The sequence below is a fragment of the Diadema antillarum genome, unplaced genomic scaffold (genome assembly GCF_040938485.1).
Source record: "Diadema antillarum isolate AM-2024a unplaced genomic scaffold, OU_Dant_1.0 scf00000007, whole genome shotgun sequence".
NCBI lineage: Eukaryota > Metazoa > Echinodermata > Echinoidea > Diadematoida > Diadematidae > Diadema > Diadema antillarum.
In genome coordinates, this window is record NW_027270896.1 from 1,238,927 (window position 1) to 1,259,879 (window position 20,953).

At 39.9% G+C, this 20,953-nt stretch overlaps 2 protein-coding genes across 2 annotated transcripts; one reads left to right on the plus strand and one right to left on the minus strand.

Annotated features, from left to right (window-relative positions):
- Window positions 1–3,352: 3,352 nt before the first annotated feature.
- Window positions 3,353–5,334, plus strand: LOC139716444 (potassium channel subfamily K member 15-like). The gene is made up of 2 exons (XM_071627993.1): window positions 3,353–3,791; window positions 4,613–5,334. Exons 1-2 carry the CDS (start codon window positions 3,353–3,355, stop codon window positions 5,332–5,334), a joined length of 1,161 nt encoding a protein of 386 aa, XP_071484094.1.
- A 6,475-nt stretch (window positions 5,335–11,809) lies between these two features.
- LOC139717036 (coiled-coil domain-containing protein 170-like) lies at window positions 11,810–20,318 on the minus strand. The gene is made up of 10 exons (XM_071628553.1): window positions 20,029–20,318; window positions 18,976–19,046; window positions 18,289–18,334; window positions 17,711–17,836; window positions 16,585–16,974; window positions 15,748–15,933; window positions 15,091–15,411; window positions 14,129–14,329; window positions 12,914–13,330; window positions 11,810–12,548 (listed from the first exon to the last, which is right to left on the minus strand). The coding sequence occupies exons 1-10, from the start codon at window positions 20,239–20,241 to the stop codon at window positions 12,021–12,023; spliced, it is 2,499 nt and encodes an 832-aa protein (XP_071484654.1). The 5' UTR covers window positions 20,242–20,318; the 3' UTR covers window positions 11,810–12,020.
- Window positions 20,319–20,953: the final 635 nt, after the last annotated feature.

Genomic DNA, 20,953 nt, shown 5'->3' on the forward strand with positions numbered 1-20,953 from the left:
GAGCTCTTCACTGAGCCAAGCTGGAACGAATTCACTGACATCGTGGCACCTTTCCAGGCCATCATCCTTCTGATCAACGCCACCAACTTGGAATATGGAATAAATCAAAATTTCTATAAATGTAGGCTATATCGAACGGATCATCTTCTCATCTATGTACTTTTTAAACCTATCGCAGACGCAGCTTAACTCTCCTAATCACGTAAGTGAGTTTCAGTTACTTAGTATTGGACGTCCCGGCTCTATCATTCTCGAATCAAAGTCTAAGGACTAGCAGACTTTCAGACTAACTCTCTAGTTTTATCACACATCGGCGGTCTCTCGCTATAGAAATAGACAACTCTGGCCCCGGGCACTATAGAACCCTATTATTGAACGGTTTGCTTTGATTTTCGTCCAATTGTAAATTGGTTAGCTTTATTTTTTTAAATCCAACTGTAAACAAACGCATGCTTGTAACAAAGAATAAAATGAAATGATCACGATCAAATGTTGAATTTCTTCTGATAGAATTGTAGTGCTAAATAAATTGGGAGAGAAGCGAATACTTTGCAGTGATTTGTGTGCTTTTGTGTTAGTTGTATAAAACTGAAATTATTTTTACATTTTACACTAAGTTAAAATCGTTATTCTAATCCCAGGAAAACTGATGTACTTATCTATTCATAATCATTATCTACAATTACAAGTCATATCTAGAATCATAACATCTTTTGACACACGCCCACTTTCTCCAAAATCTGCATAAGCAGGAGGGAATCATTGCAGAGCTGATTCTTATATTTTGGTATTGATCACTACAAAGCATACAAATTACGCCAGTGATCGATGATTCTTCAAGACTGCTTGCTAGACTCTAAATGTACGCTTTCGTTTTCTTTTCTTTCTTTTCAATGATCATGGAATGCCGTATCATGTTGATATGTACTTTACATTTTGCTCTGGGTAGAAAAAACAAATAAGGTTCATGTAAATCTGTTTATCAAATTTGATGTGAAAATTTGACATTTGTGAAAATAATTCGTCATTTTTGGCTTCCCATAAAAGGTCGGATTAATGACCCCGCAAGTCATGCGGGGTTATTTTTTAAATGACCCCGCAATCATGCGGGGTCATCCAGAAATGACCCCGCGACGGGGTTGAATTCTAACCCCGCCGGGGTTAGATTTTAACCCCGCTGCCGGGTCATTTTGGGTGACCCCGCAATGCGGGGTTAAAGTGACCCCGCACGGGGTTAGTGCATAGTTGACCAAGTATGCGGGGTCATTTTCAACCCCGTTCGGGGTCACTTTTAACCCCGCATTTTTTAGAGTGTAGGCTGATGTCTGTAATGTTAGAATGTTCAAACATATATAACTCAATATATACCTCGGGAACGTCTTGCTCATCTTGAATAAAGGGGCGATTGAGATTTAATACCCAATAACATCATTCGATGGTAGCAAATGAGATGGACTGCTTGTACTCGATTATGTGCACAATTAAAAATGGAATAGACAAAGCCCAATTTCACGCGTCGCCTATCCGTCTCTCCAACTTATATCAGCATGAAAACATCTATAGACTGCATGAATAAACAAGGAGCATCAATAAATTCAGTCGGATGTTGATTGGTGTGTTTCAGGTCTAATGTCAAGATAAAGGTGCTCGGATGTTAGGGAACGTGGTTTTAGACAACAAATATATGTATAATCATACACATACACACGCACTCACCGGTATATATATATATATATATATGTATGTATATATATATATATATATATATATATATATATATATACATACATGTGTGTGTGTGTGTGTGTGTGTGTGCGTGTGTGTGCGTGTGTGTGTGAACATAACCCTTGATGTAGGTGGCTACCGTGTGGAGTGTTGGACGAGTTTTTATTATTCGGCTTTTTTTTTTCAAACAAAGAAAACTACTCGATTTATTCATGATGATAATACAAGGCATTCCAGTTGATTTAAAACCTATGCAGATGAGGCAGGAGGATTTGAAGAAAATTAGAGTGAGAGAAAGAGAAGTAGACCCAATTTCTCTTTTCCTCTAGCTTTCCTGGCTACCCCTTTCATCTGGTGTTGACAATCATAAGCCCACCTCCCTCCACAAGCACCAGCTCAAATTCTCCTTGTCCAGGTCAATCCACGTTGGTGATGCGAGTTCACGCTCCTTGCTGAACACAAAGGAGAAAATGTAATCGGGTGCCTATTATTGGAACGACGCGTCGCTCTGAAGCCTCGGCGTGGGTAAAAGGTATTTGTAAAGAAAAGGTCCCACATATGCGTGACCATTCTTCTGGTGGACTGGAGTGGCAAAACAACACGCCCTACTCGCAGAAATATCCAACACAACGCGGTTACTGAGATGTGCTAGACGCAGACGTATATGTGAGTGTACGTCTGTATACGGTTGCATGGTTACTCCACAAGTTTATTTCACCTTATTATCATTACAACGGAAAAGTCATTTAACGGAGCGGGGTGAGTATAAATGACATAACTATCATTATTTTGATAACTGATATACTATTGTGATTGTCTTGGTTCCACTGGTTGATCCGATATGATCGTCGTAGAGGGTATCTTTGGTAGATAGGAGTAATACGTGCGCACATATTGTATAAAGCCCCATAGGATCTTTTATCATTTATTCTCGGGCAATATTGCGCCGCAGCACTCAATTAATTCGACATCATTGAGGTCATTTCGGTCGCTTGATCCTTGACATTCAACTCCTCAAGTAGTTAGAGTGATCTATAGTGCCTTCCGTGTTGCTTAGTTTTATGTCAAACGAGCAGTAATGCAATACCGCGTGCATTGGCATATCTGCCATAATATACTTGGGATAAACGAAAATTGCTCCACCGATGTAAGAGTTTGAAGTACATAGTTATTACATGAATGTAGATAATTATGTAGTTTCATCGCAAAAAAAAGGGCTAAGCGCCATTGTTAAACATTTAAAGTATAAGTCTATCATCACAGCGAAATAAATCCTTTCCAGTGATACTTGCAACATATCAAGGAATAATCTTTACGAAGTTATGATATCCCGTATTTTCTTTCCTTTTCTGTTTTTTTTTTTACAGCTTTAATCGCAAATATCTCAACTTAGCAAGAAAGGAGTTAACTCGTTGGGCGATAAAAGTCTTCATATATATTTTATTAGGACTGTTCTTTCGGGTGTTTTCTTTTCATCTAATTTGCGAATCATCGGGTAAAAATGACGTCAACATGATGTATTATTGTCTCTCCCTCTTAAGTAAATCACTGTAAATCAGGCAAGTTTTCACAGTTTCAACCAAAAATTATTATGAACGCGCACTTTCTCTAGACATCTCCACCCATGATGGCTACCGATAACCACAGTGACAATGCTACGTCATCCTCCACCTGCGCATCGAGGTGCTGTGCGGGGTTCCGGTCTTGCTTGCCCCGTCTGCTGCTCATCCTGGGCTACATCAGCTACCTGTTGCTTGGCGCCCTCGTTTTCTCCCTCGTCGAGGAGCCGAGCTACGCCACTCTCGAGCACGAGCAGCACGAGAAGATCCTGTCAGCGGAAGATCGGGCCATGATACGATTGAAGGCGGCCTACGAAGATGCCGCTGGCAACGGATCCAAACCGGTCTGGGACTCCGAGGCGATCCAGAGGCAGATACAAGCTATCGTCGAAGAAATGGAGAACGCTGCCCTGAAAGAAGGACCCGAAAACAAGACTGTGCACCTTGGGGATGAGTGGAGTTTTGGCAACTCTCTGCTCTTCTGCATGACCACGACTACTACCATTGGTGAGATGAAGCTTTGAAAGATTAGAATCAGACAATTGAAACATAAGTAAAATAATTGAAATTTCTATGCCCAATCATGACTTTTCAGCAAAGTCACTCTCAACTGCGTAAATGATTTTTCCTCAGTTCTCTAATTTCCTCCCGTAAGCCTAGACATGTTGTTGAGAGCTTGTTCCAATGTAACATACATGGAATTTCATGGTCTGATAACTTTCGCAGAGAGTGAAATATCAAAATTGATGTGTCTTAATTTCGTACACGTAATGAAAAGTTGTTAAGCGGATAAAGCACACTCCTGATGACTTTCAACCGCAGTCAATGCGTATGTTGTATTAGAAATCATAAGCAGCGCCACTCGCTCCGCTTATATTTTGGTTAGTATCGGTGTATACCAAGACGTTTTTAGCATGGCAACTGAGGATGAAGGGGGGGGGGGTGGGGGGGAGTGCTTATGAGCAATTCGATGAACGCTACCTTACCTGGGAATTTTGTGATAACATTATTTTCTGCACAAGCATGTTGACACCGCCATGATGCTCTTTGACCAAAGTGTAGACTACACAATACGCATTCGATAACTTGTGCATGGAAAGATAAGATGTGTTAGTGATTGAAGAATAATGAAAGGCAGGCTTGGTAAGAAAGACCCTAACTTTGATGTGAGCATGCTCCTTGCGTTAGTTCATCCTGCAGACATGAATATTATACTATGACATTTTTCACTTCTGCATATATTTATTGTGTTGTATGCTTAGCTTTTCTTTGAGCTCTGACCCAAGCGTTCTATATACAAACATCGGGGTTTTTTCATCCATCTATAGGGTATGGTCATCTCGTACCGCACACAACGGCTGGTAAGGTGCTGTGCATATTCTACACGTGGATAGGCATTCCCTTGACCCTTCTCCTGCTGGCTGACATCGGCTACCACATGGCTATCGCTGTCGTGAAGATGTTCAACCAGTGCGCTCGTCGTTGCTGCGGAAGTCGCAGAAGCATTCAAACGAAGAAGACTCAACGCGGGGATCACACCACGACAGACGGGGCCGAAACAGAACGCGATGAACAACTGGAACTGGATCTGACCGACGCCTCTGCCGGCAGCCCCGGTAGTAATGCAGCCGCAGACACTGATGAGCCGTTGCACGTGCAGCGTGCTAATGACGATAAGAAATTCGTATATCGTGACGATGACGATGATGACGACGCACTGTTGGACGAAGTACCCTTGTTCCTCCCCGTCATCATTTTTTGGACCAACCTCATCCTGAGCGCGCCCGTCTTCGGTATGTTCGAGAGATGGGACTACGGCACCTCCTTGTACTTCCTGTTCATCTCAGTAACCACCGTAGGGTTCGGTGACTTCGTGCCAAAGAGCCACGTTGGACTCCTGTGTGCCTGGTCTGGTCTGCTGGTCACGTCCATGTGTTTTTTCCTCTCTTACCGGAAGGTTATCGGCATGGCCAAATGGGTGCTGGCATTTCTTAATGACAAACTGGGTGTCGCGAAGAAAACGAATGTGGAACAGTATTCGCACATCTAAATAAAACTGCAGTCAAACCTGTCCATAACGGTCACCCAATGGAGACGAACAAAGTGGCCGTTATAGGCAGGGTCTTTAACATGGCTTTTCGGGGGGGGGGGGGGGTCTAATGGCCGTATACGGCAGGTGGCCGCTATATACAGTTGACTGCTAAGTCAGGTTTGACGGTGTATTAAGCGTTTGTAGGGACATCTTTGCGTCCAACACTAATCTTTCACTTCCCACAAAATTCTGTGCATCGTGAAGTGCACTGTCTACAGCACACAGATAGATTCATGCATAGAATTGATTGCCAATATCTGCAGCTGGTCGACACCAAACTAAACAGCAGGGTAGGTTCATAAAAGTTCCATATAACATTTTGTGTGATATCAGTCATTGTATCCAAGGAACAACAGTGAGCTGTCATAGAGATGGTATATAGTCTCAAATCATTACTGCAAAATCAGCTCAGAATTAATCTCATTGCGGGACTGGGGGTCAAGGTTGATGGTACCCCTACCCCCAGGGAAGAATCTAAGAATGGTACCTTCGAAGTTCATATTGGCGTTGTGATTTATTTTTTCCCCTTGTTTCGGTGCGGTTCCGGGGTCCTTTCAAAATTAGGGCAAAATAATTAAATATTATTGATATTAATGAAGAAGAAGAAGTAGAATAAGAATAAGAATAAAAGTAAGAATAAGAATAAGAATAAAAGTAAGAATAAGAATAAAAATAATAAAAAGTAATGAAAATGAATGATAATGATTATTAGTATTATCATTACAATAATGATTATATCAATATTGCTATAATTATTCTAAAATATATCATAATCATACTACGTTGTATATTAAATCCTGATATAAAACTTTCAACATGGAATGGAAGACAGTACGTCTCTAGCTTGAGCAACACAATGCTCCTTGTTGCACACAGGTTTAAAAGAAAAAAAAAATGTCCTATATATAGGCCCGAAGAACTCGTTCGTTGTGCTCGCTGGCAATTCGTACGTTAAGACCATACTCAGACGTACAGGTACCCTGATATATTATAATAAAAGTATTTTAGATACATTCTCCCACAGGATTTTTTCGGGGGAGGGATTGGAGTGGGCAAAACTTTGTCCCTTGATGTATTCTGGAATCCATAATTGGGTCAATAATCATCTTTTCCTAACGATTTTCAAAAGTTGCTGGCTTTGTTCGTTTCTATACACAGCTGAAAATTTTGTTGGGACATGCTCGCGACAATCAGGTTAGTGAATTGCCATCTGGCCCATTGATTCTCCAAATAATATAACAGCAAAGCCCGAAATGGTTTACTTTGGTGACTTCAAAATATATTCATTTATTTTTTTCTCCTGATTTGCTCGCATTCTTGTTTCGCCAACCATTCATTTGTCGACACGACAGCTTTGCAGTATACTACGTATCTTAATACTGAAATGATAGGGGACGCAGAATAAGTGGCAAACGCAAAACAAAATTTTCAGACTGACGAAAATTCTGCCAATTTGTGTGTCTGTTAGTCTGTATAATGAAAGGATACAGGACTACATTTTTAGGCAACGTCAGAGATGGTCCGCTGGAAGAAACGAATATAAACGGAGATGCATTCGTTGCACACTTGTACAGGAATGACCTGTCTTGTAGGTCTTCTCTTTCCAAGCATTTTCTCACTCTGCTCGATCGCCTCCTGCTCACACGTGTCGACCATCTTTCCTTTTCTGCTATCTTCAAACCTTAAAATTTTAAGCGCTCAGGGAGGTGGACGAGAGACACTTCCACCTCCCTGGGACATTATGTCATATAAATGCATATAAAGTACTGTATTCTGGCATCCAACTACACAATGCGTGACAGTGAGACTGATATAAACCCCTCCAAAAACCAATGTAGAGTAGAGAGCTCTTATATTTCGTGCCAAAGTAGACAAGGCCATTTAAATGTCTATAGATCCATTCACTGTCTCTTAACTAACTGCGTCCTTTCGAGGGAGTCGTAAGCAGCGACTTGATAACATGAGCGTGAAAACAATTTGGTCACTTTACACGCTCAATCTTGGAGATACAAAGTACACTCTACATCTGCGATCAGGATGTCGTGTTAGCCAGCTCGCTGTGACTGTGCACGTCCACAAATTATTGCGAGCTGCCTTTGCAAAAGGCTATTGTCGGGTATATCATATACCTGAACAATAATTGTATTGTTTACGGACGTCACTGATATTGTTTGAAGTGAAAGCTGCCCAAGATCATTACATGATCGTCTCAGGTTTTCCTTCTTCCTCTTCCTTGTCCTTAAAGGGATGGTATAGTTTTGGTTGAGATATGGGCTACAATTTTCCAACTTTTGTGTGTGAGATAATGAGAAACCTTTTATAAAATACCAAAGATCATATACTGCTAAGAGAAATTCAAAGTTGATTTGATGAGAATTGGTTTTGAAATGACTGAGATATCGAAAACTGTGGGGCCCTAATAAAATATGGGACCTAACTTTTATTTTGAAAGACCGCTTTGTTTTAATCTATTTTTGCATACCTCAGCCATATTCCTATTTAGAATGGCATGCCCTGTCCTATTTTACAACTGGTTTCTTGGTATCTTACAAAAAGTTAAAAGCCCAATCCTCATCTCCGCAAATATTATGCCATCCCTTTAAACACCAAGGATTTAACAGATCTGTTTAATTTCATTTTGATATATGATTTTGACACATTTAATCATTTTCTACATCTGCTTTCAAAATGTCCCATTTTGATTTTATTTTCATACTCTCTAAACTATGATTCCCTAACACGTATAGTGGACCATGATTATATTTCGATAATCATGAATTGTTATGTAATGGCAACTATTTAGTGTTTGATTATATGCGCAAGTCTTCACAACCTTATCAGTATTATCGTCCTCCGTGTGCTGTACTAGAAACCTTTGCTACGTAAAACCTTCCATATTGCATATGCCTTTGCTATTCATTAAGTTTGTATTAAAAGGTGCACTTTGCATCAAATATTTACTACTCCCTTGTGTCCCTTATCATTCTCTGTGTGAGTGTTTCAGCTTCAGTTTGGGAAGTACGCAGTTTTACACACCAACATGAGTTTGTATGTAATGTCTGTGTCTCCCTCCTCTCTCTCTCTCTCTCTCTCTACTATACAGTGGAGTCCTGTTATAACGAAGTTCTCTTTCTTTTGTTATATCAAAATTTTGTTATAACCAAACAAATAAACAACAAAGAACAAAGAGCAGATAATATTGCACTACATATGTGTGTGTGTGTGTGTGTATGTATGTGTATGTGTGTACAAACTACATGGCAAGATGTGAGACAATGACATCATTGTAAGCAATGTATATATATATATATATATATGTATGTATATATACATATATATATATATATATATATATATATATATATATATATATATATATATATACACACATGTATTCATATGCGTGTGTGTTTGTGTGTGTGTAAGCAAATTGTATACTTCCCATATACACATTGAGGATATGATTGGGTTCAGAAGTGATACACACTAAACATTACTGTGGAAGCATCATTGACACTTTCCCATCTTAGAAAGTATGCAAACGATCTCTGCACTCAACTTCCGTAATAAAGATATAGTCAGACATTGATATCACATTTACTGTCATTTAATCTATGACTAAGGTAGCATTCGCACATTGATATGACAATGCATTGTAAATACATTATGAATACTTGCTTTTATATGAACAGCTGTACATAAAGGAATAACAGGTAAAATATCATGCTCGATCATTGCACATTAATACAAGGACCTATAGCTCACAGCTTACAACAGGACTGTACATGTCCACAGCACGAACACTTCTGCAACCCATTGCTGAGCTCAGGCAGTACAATGCAAATGCCATCCACTTGCTCATCTCCTACAACATTAATTGTTATTATTTTACACCTCTAAACAAAAGAGCAGGAGAGGTCTTCTATAGTACACCACACTTGTGAGTCCCATACTTGTATATCTATGACAGTAGGGCCTACAACTAATTTCTACCATCTGCATTGATTTTTCACAATTTGGCTGAATACTTTTTTTTTGTTCTGTTTGACATCTGAAATATATGAATTGCCAACCACGACTAATGGAACTAGACCAGTCTCTCTTGTGAGGGCCTTGCATTACCAAAACATTTTTTCTTTTTTAAGTAAAGCATTTAGGGTCTAAATGACAACAATGGACAAATCCTAATACCAGTAGTAGTACTTGATTAAAATTCTACAATCCCATGAATACAAATATCACTCCATGAAGATATAACAACATTGCATCGGTATCAAGACAATGTTATGTGCTACCAAACTTGTGGTTTTGTTCACATTAATTTCCCTGAGCATCATTCAAAATGTTCACACTTGGAATGCAGATTAGCGACTTGCAAAAAAAAAAAAAAAAGTGCTCACTTCATATAAAAAGTGAAAAGGAAATATGCACCTGGTTTACGTGCTGATGAGAACTTTTACGAAGCAAGGCATTCAGAGTTCAAGGTTATATCAATGATTTTAACTGTACTGACAATATTTTTTAAAGAAGCTGATTAATACATGATACACTTAATAGAAAATAGTGATTTCCTCTTTCTCTTTTCCTGAAAGTATGGAAGGAGCCCTGATACGTTCGTAAAAATAGAAAGAGCGGAAGGAGACAAGGTCACACTTGCAATATTTATACCATGCAACTTCACACTTTTCAGGAAGTATTTTCGCATGGAAGTGTACTTTGATTACAGCCAAGTTCCTTTGAAAAACAGATGGCCTTCACATTATAACCATTTAAGAATAGAAGCAGAGCACAAGAATGTATGTGGAGGGCGGGGAAATGGGAGGGGGAGGGGCAGAATGATTTTGAAAATGAGAGGGACTAGAAAGAGAAGACTTAAGAACCTGTAAACTACCAACTCCCAAGTACTGTATTTCTATGGACTGCCATCACATGCCAGAACAAGAGTTTGACCTGTGAGATGACTAAATCAAAATGTAAGAGAGAAATAACTAAGTCTTTGGTAATATTCTATGATAAGACAACACTCCTCTTCGGCTCCTATCTATAAAAACAGAACAAAACAAACAAACAAATGAGATTGAGAGCAAAAATTCCTAAATTGATATTTTTCCAGTCTCATCAGCAACAATGATATTATCCTATAAAAAGTTTACATTTTCTGCATGTGGATTTAATGGTAAGGTGTCAACACTTCATACATAGATGGGTCATTATCCTCAGCTGGTACACTCTCTATGAATAAATATACTTTACATTCCCATTTGACAGTACCACAATACCCAAGCGGCTCAATTTAGAAACTGCATGAGATCATCTCAATGTTATGTGAAAGACAACTCAGTTAAAATTCAATTCTTCTCTGCTCTAATATGATAACAGAAACATACAGTAAGAGATACATGTATACTTTCTACAACAACTGGCACAGGACATACCAGCTCTCACGACATGAGCATCTCACATTGTCACTGATATATAGGTGTATACACAATTTAAACACCAGCATTAACAAACACAATGGTTCTATCTATATGACTAGAATGCATGCTTACAGTCAAACAGTGACTTATTAGTATTCATACAGAGCAAATGAATGTTTAGAGATTGACACCATTCTTATAATGCTTCCCCCTTGATCTACGACAGTAAGACATGACAATCTTGACTGCAGCTCCTTCTTATGCTGTACATATTAGGGTTGAACATACACAGTCTCCACATGACAGCTACACAAAACACACAGTTTTTGGAGAAAATCTATATGCTGTTTTTGTTTTGTTTTGTGTTGGGTTTTTTTTGTTTCATCACGACAAAGCTTTAAGCTTAAATATACATTATCAACTTCACATAAAATCCCTGCATGTGACACATCTATGTAAAGCACACATAAGGCCTTGTAAGGTTAGCAAACTCTGTATGTTCATGAGACCTCTGGCAGTAATTCTCACAGGAGATTTTTCATACAAGATGTAAGATTGCATCTATAAAGTATGTCCTATATGTGATATTCTTCCGCCTGACATATGTACGCAAATCTAGATGCGAAAAATGACATATAGCGGACACTACCTAACATGCTCTTACACCTGTTCATAAGATTTAACACACAGGTGCACTACACTCCATGGTAGGAGTATGATTGTCCAAATTCAGAGAAATACAATGACAGAGAGAATATGCTACAATGCTCATCTCCAACTACACTGAACAAAACACTTTCATATTTATGTACAAAGTTATAACTTCTAACAACACATATATTTACACATATACAGAAGAAAATGTACACGTACATATCAGTAAAATGATAACAGGTCTTCAACATGAACATAATTCAGCCTCTGAATAACATTCAATCAATAACCAATTACCAATATACCAACTGAATTATAAATATTCTCTCTTTTTAGATGGGACTACCTATAAAACTTGCTGTCATGATTTCAGTACGGAGCGATCTGTAGCCTTGTCTCATCTTTCTATCAGAATAGTGCAAAATTCACTTTCTGCAATCCTTATGCCAGAAAAGTGGGTCTCTCAGTCATGTCTGACTTTGCATACTGTCTGTAATATAACCTTGACTGCACTACACTGTAGCAGCTTCCAAGAGTTCCTTCCCACACTCTGAGCTTTGGCATTTCAATTTAATAGACCTCAGTGCGAACAACTTTCTTCCTCATTGGAGAGAGAGAACGAGCTCCCACTGATCGGCTGGGCCTGGTGTTGCCAAGCAACGTGGATGCCTCCTGGTATCCCTGCTGGAACCCCCGCTCCATCTCACTCAGCGTATTCTCCACCCCCATACTGGTGATGGCGTGAGAGTGGTGGGCCTGGATCAGCTTCTCGAGGCGAGCGATGATCTCGTAGTCGGGCACAGCCAGGACCCCGACGTCCATCCCCAGCATGCGGGCGATGACCTGGCGGAAGTCGGCCAGCTGGTGCTCGCGGCGCTGGATGTCGCCTAGGAGGACCTTGGTGGTGTTGAGCTCGTCGCTCAGGGCCGTCAGGGAGTGGGTGGTGCGCACCTTGCTCTCACTGGCCTCATGCTCAGTGAAGTCCAGCTCCTGCTTCATCCCGGCCAGCTTGCGGGCCTGCTTCTCCTTGATCTTCTCCAGCTTTTCAACCACCTTCTGCAGCTCTTCAATGGTGGCATTCTGGTGCAGCGATGTCAGCTGGGAATGACAAAAGATAAAATTTGTATGATTACATGACAATTTGCAGTGGTGAAAACCCATAGATCTCTTTTCAAGAGGATCATTCTCTAATTGCAAACAAAGACTTCCAAATAGTTAACATAGATTCAACTCCTTTTGGCACAAAAGAGGCGCTGTAAAGTCAATACAATCATGCCATTATTGTTGATTCATCACTACATTTATGTACCTGGAGATGTTCTAATATGCGCATATACACAATCTGACTTTGCAGGTAACATATGCTGTAGGTGTGTTGTATTGATATACTGGAAACTCTTGCCATAATTTTTTTGCTGCTTGATAATCTACTCTCTTACATATCACATTGACAAGCAACCTACCTTGATATTACTAACGTCCATCATCTCTGCCTTGAGATCCACCACCAGCCGCTTGGCATTGGCCAGCTGACCCCGCAGCCGTTCATTCTCCTTGACCAGCTTGCGCTGGCTCCACTCCACATCATCCCTCTCCTTCTGGAGGGCAGAGCGCCCCGCCACGCCCTCCTCCAAAGAGGCGATTTTCTTGCGCATCAGGTCGAGGTGGAGGTCTTTGCTCTCCAGCTGCTGTTTCAGGGTCTTGACCTTACGCTGGAGCGCATACAGGTGGGTGTTCTTGTCCGCCACCAGCCCGCCCTCGTGGTTGGCTAGCTGCTCTGCTCTGGACAGCAGCGTCTCCCCTGTCATGTCAAAGCCAACGTCGCGACAGATGGTGTCGACATTCATCACGTTGGCGAGCTTCTCCAGGAAGGCCATGTACTGCAGGAGATCACATGATTGGAATAAAAGTCAATTAGTGAACATTACACAAGAATATCGTGGCATTATTGCAGTCATCTTTAGCGGTGTAAGCCCTCTATCACTGTAACTATCAATACAGAAATCTCACAGTTTTATGAATGCATTTCAGAGGCTTACATCAGCTATTCATGTTGAGAAAGTAGCACTACTCTTAAAGCATTGCTGACAGTAGCCTTAGGATAGCAGCTGCAGTGTTAACTGCCTATTTTTGCTTTAGCCAATTCAGATATTTGGTGTTTAAATTGTTGTCAGAAAATGAAAATGCATTACAATGGTACTATAAGTCATTTATAGTCTACTGCAGAAATCCTGCTGTAAAGATTGGTTGACTAATAATTCAGTACAATCGATCTTAATTGCAATTCTCTAAAGATAATGTTTGTTGTGTGGCTAAATTACTGGTGTCACCTCCATGATGGTGTACTATGTTATTTGGGAAAATTATGACACTTGCATTTCATCTCCTTTAAGGCCAAGAGACAGGATAAAAGATGAGTAAATTATAACATTGCATCAACAATGTCATGGCAATGTCATAAATGGTAGATGCTCCACAAATTGATTGCAGGAGATTGTAGGCCTATCAGAAACAAAAGATAGTCAACTGATCTGTAAAAACACAGAACCAAACAAAATAATGACACTCTGGATTGTCTGATTACTGAAATGGCCATACATGAGCATAATAGGAGGATTGGTGGTAGTAGTGGTGGTTTTGAAGGGGGGGGGGATGGAAATCAAAGTAAGCTGTCTCACCTTCTGCCTCTCCAGCCGCAAACTTTCCCTCAGGACATCACTGGAAGCCAGACCATCTTCCAGCTCCTTGAGTCTGACCTGGGAGGAGCCGATCTGGTTCTCGGCCTCCCTGGCCCGCCGGATGGCTGCCTGGTGCAGGTTGGCCTGACTCTCCAGCTGCTCAGAAAGATGCTTCACCTTCCTCTCCAGGTTCTCCACAAGCTGTACAGAAAAGAGAAAGTGATGTGCGGTTCAGAACATTTGTAACTGGTGTATTTTTCCTGATTATGATTTAGGCAAACCATTTTTTAAAAGGATTCTGAAGCTTGAGAGAATGCTGTGCTTCCCATATAATGATTACCATGTACCAGGTACTCAAAATATATATGAAGAAGTGCATCAAACGAAAACATCAGACTCGCCAAATCATAATTGTCACGATTTCAACAAAGTTGACGATAAAGTAGCTGTCATATGATAATGTTGAGATAGTTCTTGAATATTTGTTTTGATTATCTGTTCTTCATTGATCATGGCTGAATTGCATTCATTCCTGGTTGGTGTAAGTAAAGGTGCCATATTGGTATTATTCAGGGGTAGATGTGAAAAGGGTAATGTATTTGACATTATCATCATATTCTCTGAAAAAAAAAACTGACATATTCTGGCCAGACCAGTGACTATGAATTAAACTTTGTACCTTAGCACTCCCATTACATCAAAGCAAAGTACTGTAAAACGAGGAATTTTCGCGTGCACTTTAATTTCGCGAATTTTGTGAGCGCCAAGATTCGCGAAATTAAAATGCACGCGAAAGTCCTTGTTTACACTATTATGCATTGAACGTCAGTGGCACTTCGCGAAAATTTCATGTCACGAAAAAGGCTGCCGGTTCCAATTCGCGAAAAATTCATGCCGCGAATATACCATGTTTTACAGTAGTTAACTACACCTCCTAGTTGCTTTGTGGGACTCCAACTTACCGAATCACGATCGCCGCTGGCCATCATGAGTGCTTTCACACGTTCCCTGATGGTGTCATCATGTGTATCACACGGTGCAGCGCCACCCTGGGACAGAATCAGTGCCAGGGACTCCTTGAAGGCCTTCAGTTCATTCCTGGCCACCTGGGCATCAAACTGTGTGCTCTTGTAGTCCTGTGACAGCGCTGCCAGGCGAGCCTCCCGCTCCTCGAATTCCTGCCGCCTGGACGAAAGGGCATTCTTGTGCGCCTCCATGCGCTCCTTCAGTGCCTTGTTCTCACTGAACAGACGATCACGCTCTCTGTACGCTACGTCCCGCTCCTAGGCATTCCAAAATTGACAACAGCGAGAAGGTTCAGTAGATATTCATGACTTACATAAAATAAGAGATTCAGGCTTCTACCAACCTTTAGTGATTTGCTGGCTAGTTTATATAAAGTGCTACTTCAAACTGTACACCAGTCTGTTTTCTTTAATATCTACAAATCCATATAACATAAATACACTCATGAACTAGAGTACAACAGTATACAATTATATCAAATGTGATCTTTTCTAACTTTTTTTTTTAAAAGCAAGACACGACAGAGACACACACTGCAGTAAAAAAAGGTTCACAAGAAGAAATAAGTGGCCAATTTGCTATCACAGTCTTACCAGCTTCATCTTCTCCACCGATGTGGCATTGGCCAGGTATGTCTTCTGCTCCCTTTCTATTTCGCCGACCAGCCGCTGAATGGTCTCCCGGCTAGCCTTGGACTCCAGCTCGCTGCTGTTGAGGGTCTCGGTCAGGGCAGACAGTTTTCCTCGCAGCATCAAGTTTTCCTGGCCAAGTTCTTTCATCTGTACAGGTGTGCAGTAAAAAAAAGATTTAATGGTCAGTTTGCTTGCTCCTACTATGTGAAGATAGGAACTTGTACAATTGACACCAAAAAAGGAGACACAGTCTATGGTATGTAAGATAGAATGCACCAATGTAAAAGCTAAATCCCCACTTTATCTGTACATTGCACTGAACATTGTACAGTAGTACATAACAAGTAAGATATAATTATGAAGTGAGGCATAGCAGCTCTAATCTTGCAAATTTTGTATAATCTTATCATGTCATGTGTAACATGCACAAAGGCCTTGTGTATGGCAAGAAATAAAGCACAACATATTCATTGTATGTATGACTATATTATGTATGTATGTATTTCTAATATAAGTACAAAAAAAAATTAGGTGATATCCTTTTCATTTACCTATACATCAAGCATTCATTTGCTGTTAACCTCCCACCATCATCATTACAAGAGAAGATATAGTATACATTTTCATGACCTTTTTACCCAGTAATAATCATTTTTCAACCTTATTAGAGGATATTTTGAAAACGAAATGTTTATGAGGCCTGGCATTTCCTCATCAATGTCACTCAGACAGCGATAACTCATTACCATATCCTCTAAGGGAGGGGGGAGTTAGAAGTGGACTTGACAGATCACAAACCTTTTCGAGAATGAGATCCGGAGAATCATCTTCCAGCTTCATGATGTCCCTGAGCTGCAGGAAGACCTGGTCAAAGCGTCGCAGACGCATCCCGGACTTCTGCTCCAACTCCTCCCTCTCCATGGTGAGGTCACGGATGCGGGCCTCCAGCTCCAGGATGCGCTCCTGCTGCTCCTTGGACTCCTTCTGGAGGGCGGTGATGGCATACTCCCCTCGGGCGTGGACCCCCTCCAGCACCCCGCTCTGATTCTCCAGGTCGGCGATGCGGCCCTGCAGGGACTGGACAAGGACCAGGTGCCCGGCTGCCTCACTCTTGTACTGCTCCGACTGAGCGGCTAGCTCCTTCACCTGCAAGTCGCGGGCGGCAACCTTGGCGTGGCTCTCAGCAAGCTGTGTGTGTGGTTGAGGAGATCACAATTATGAAAGATTACCCCTGCCATTCCTCCATCTCTTTCTCAACTTCTTCACTTCTTCCTCTTTTACTTCATCTGTACATAGCTCTCTACATCTGTCTCTCTTCCTTTTTTCTTTCTCTCCATGAGCATCTGAGTGCATATCTGTCCATAAATAACAGGACCTCTCTATCTCTAACATGTTGAGACTATGTGGAAGGAAATAAACACAAGCTAACATTTTCCATATTACCTAGTTTCAATCGCATATACAATGCATGCAAAAGTAACATCTGAAGCATATCGTCGACATATCAGTGTCGAGATAATTCTATCCATCAGTTAGACTATTTAATATATTCAATCAAATTCTGACAGAAGGTTGCATCAAAATATGCCAAATTTGCTCAATCTATACAGCTTCTCTGAAAAGAGTCAAATAACATGTTGTCATTTCAATTTTCTACTTCCTTTAGAAGTTTCAACTTTATCTCACACTCTCTCAAAACAAGAATAATCACTATGTCAGACTAAAATACAATAATACTCCTTGCTTATATGGAAAATCATTATGAGGTAATCTATGCATAAGTTGGCACTGTGAAGTTTTCAAAAAAATTAACCATCCACATTAAGCTAAACTAAGCTATTTTTGATCAAGATTTCCCTACAACCTCTTACAAATGGAGTCTAAAACGTACTCAGTCATTTGAATTATCTGTTTACACACATACCTCGGTTTCGAGTTGTTCATTTTTGAGGACCACAAGAGCAAGGTCCCTCTTGGATGCTGCATCACTTTGCAGCTTGAGTTGTGTGAGTTTGGCGGACAGTGCTGCATCTGTGTGCAGACGAGAAGGCTGCATAGAGAATGAAGGAGATGAGTAGAAGTTAGCAAAGCAACAACAACAAAGAAAAAACAAACAAGCAAACTATGGAATGGTGATATCTATGTCAGAGTTGACTTACATGCTATAGAACAAAAAGAGCATGAAATGGCATTACTCATCAGTCGTGGTCATCTACAGGTACATATCAGACTGACTCTGTGCTTGCATTCAAACATAAACATTATGTTCAAATATATGAAATTCTTCCGTCAAGTTGTTTTCATTGCAACTGATTAACAGACTGCCCTACATAGATGTAAATCAGTTGCAAACATTATGTTTCTCTTTATTCTCCATCAGGAATACAGTTCAACACACAGCCAAATGTATCTATAAGTGAAGACAGACAACAATTACCTTACAATTTACAATGTACAGTAAAGGTATAGCAAGATATAGCTCTTAAAATAATCCAATCTTACCTTTTCCTCAAAAGCCACATGCTTTCGGTGCAATAAGATGTCACCCCTAGAAATAAAGCCAAAAAAGGAGTAATAGTTAGCATCATTTATTTCCCTCTCTGACATGACTACTGGTGGGATAATGTTTCTATAAATATAGCACTCATAAAATTCCTTGTAGCAGATTTGTTGTTGCCCAAGCACTGTCATGATAAATTGTCTTTAGCTTGTATAAACAGCAAACATAATAGTTCAGTTTTTTTAACATCACTGTTTACATGATGGTCACATACCTTCAGAAAATATACACAGTATCTTTGAGTTTGCAGAATATAATTATGGTTTTAATGTGAATTTATTGTTTCATTTTAAAGGCTATACAGCATGTATGGTAGAATAATTCACAAGGGTGAACCATATATAAGGTCTGTTAATGAGAAAGAAAAAAAAATCAGCCTGAATGTAAAAGCGTGCTAAACATGAAAATGCCACTTTTACCATGATTCACATAAATGAGATATATGATAAAATAATGTTGTTGCTAGATATTAAGATCAGTGTTTTCAACTGTTGCACACCTTATTGTGTCACCTGTCATTACTTCGCCTGCAGTTGGCAGGGCGCTAAATTCATGGATTATGAGGAATATACAGTATACAACTGTATATAATCAAGGAGTACGTCAAGATGTATAAAGCGATACTTTACCTTGATAAGTCCTGAATGAGTTTGTCCTTCTTCTCACTGTCTGCTTTGTACAGTTTCACCTGCTCTTGCAACTGGAATACAACAGGGAGAAAAAGTTATTTTGACATTATAACTGGTTTCAAGTCCATCACATGGAATGTAATAAAAACCAAACAAAATATAAACAAATTATTGTACGAACAATCATGGCAAATTTTTTGAGGTTATATACAAATGTGTGTAAAGAAATACAGATTTAATATTGAATTCAGCAGAGCAGAGAAAACCTTGCCCCAAATTGAGAGGCTGCCTGGCCCAATCAAGATTTCAAACATCTTTAGCAATAATAAATAATTTTCCCAAGATGTATTCCTTGACTTCTGAAAATATACATTACAGATAATAGGATGCCCACTCTTCACACAGATTGCAAAGACACCAACCACAAAACCCCTTATTCAACTTCAAACAATACATGTACATCAATCAATTTCTATCCCTGGATGTACTCTTGACCTTGGATAAAAAACAAACAAACATTCCTTTGCAAAGTTAATTTCCATTTAACAAATATGTCTACAATGTACAAGATTATATGGATGTAAATCTGGTGCAGTTGTGGTTAGTGTAACACATACTGTGTGAAGTGCACTTGCAGCAAATTTGTATTTTCTATGATTCGAGCAGAGATTATGCTCAACATCATTTGATGTGTTTTCACAATCATTTTAAAAGCATAATGTGCCAGACATTAATTACTACATATGCTTTGTACTCATATTGTGGCATTTTGCGAGTTGGTCCAGAAGAACACTATTTAAAATAGAAATGTTTTCAGTGATATACGAAGACACGTGACATGAAATACCTCTTCATGATTTTATTCGTCTATCCATTCTATCTATCTGCATCAGTGCATGTACACATGTATCTATCTCTCTAGTGTCTATCTGCCACACATAATAATCAATTCCTGACGGTAAAACTCCGTCCTTGTTTGTTGTTTATTTCCGTGACGAAAACACGGAATTGCATAATTTTCCATTGAAATTACTGCAGAGTAGAGCTACTTACATCTTGTACGAGTTTCCTGGACTGTAACGGGCTGGCAAAGGGTGAGATACCAGTACCGGCAGTGGGTGGCGATGCAGCAGGTGCCGACCGATTGTGAACTAATCGCTGAATTTCATCGTCTAAAAGTCGTAATTCTGATCCTCTGCTTAGTCCCGTAGCCGATAATCGGGGAAGACCGTCTTCAAAACGATCCCTGCTATAGTAGGATGCCATATTTGCAACGTCTTAATGTAGAGAAATAATTTTATCTGATTTCGTGTTTGATCAATACATGCAAAGAACTGCAGAATACATCAGGAATGCGCATATGCAATCGTACATCCCAAGGAAGCGAGCTCGCTGCGTGGTAAACACTCACAGTACATGCAGCATTGATGGTGGAAGGTGTACACAATACAACCTTTGCTAGGCAACAGTGAAACACTGCACCGACGGTGGTGTATGCAGTAACCAAGTACCGTGGGGGAGCACAGGGCACAGTGTGATGAGTGATCTGAGACGAGTGGTGGTAGCTTCATTCACATATACACACGTTACAGCTATCTATTAAGCGCTTAATTGAGGAGATTAATTAGTTAATATCTTCATAAGCGTGGAATTTTCGTATGCGTTTTTCCAATAGTGCGTCGCGATTGTTCTGTAAAACCAATTTGAGACAAAGTGATGAGAATACTAATTGACATTCCCACACTTATTTAAATTATGGACTGAGTATATAAGTGAATTCAAACCTGAATACAGTATATAGAAGCTGTCTCTTCTACGTTTTCCGAAGAAACATTTATTGCTGAAATAAAACCATGAATGGTTGATTTGAATGTCAAGACCTATTATGTATATGATTTACTATATTCTCTGCTTTTCTTCGAAAACCAAACGAAATGTCCCTCTGAACAACTGTCAAAGTTCTCTGCAATAATAATCT

Excerpts from the sequence above, each read along its gene's own strand:
- LOC139716444 (XM_071627993.1), top strand. The coding sequence starts at position 3,353 with ATGGCTACCGATAACCACAGTGACAATGCTACGTCATCCTCCACCTGC. Across the intron at positions 3,792-4,612 it reads GACCACGACTACTACCATTG|GGTATGGTCATCTCGTACCG; the intron begins GTGAGATGAAGC and ends ATCCATCTATAG.
- LOC139717036 (XM_071628553.1), bottom strand. The coding sequence starts at position 20,241 with ATGGCATCCTACTATAGCAGGGATCGTTTTGAAGACGGTCTTCCCCGA. Across the intron at positions 15,412-15,747 it reads CGGTGGAGAAGATGAAGCTG|GAGCGGGACGTAGCGTACAG; the intron begins GTAAGACTGTGA and ends TGGAATGCCTAG. Across the intron at positions 12,549-12,913 it reads TGGACGTTAGTAATATCAAG|CTGACATCGCTGCACCAGAA; the intron begins GTAGGTTGCTTG and ends TGTCATTCCCAG.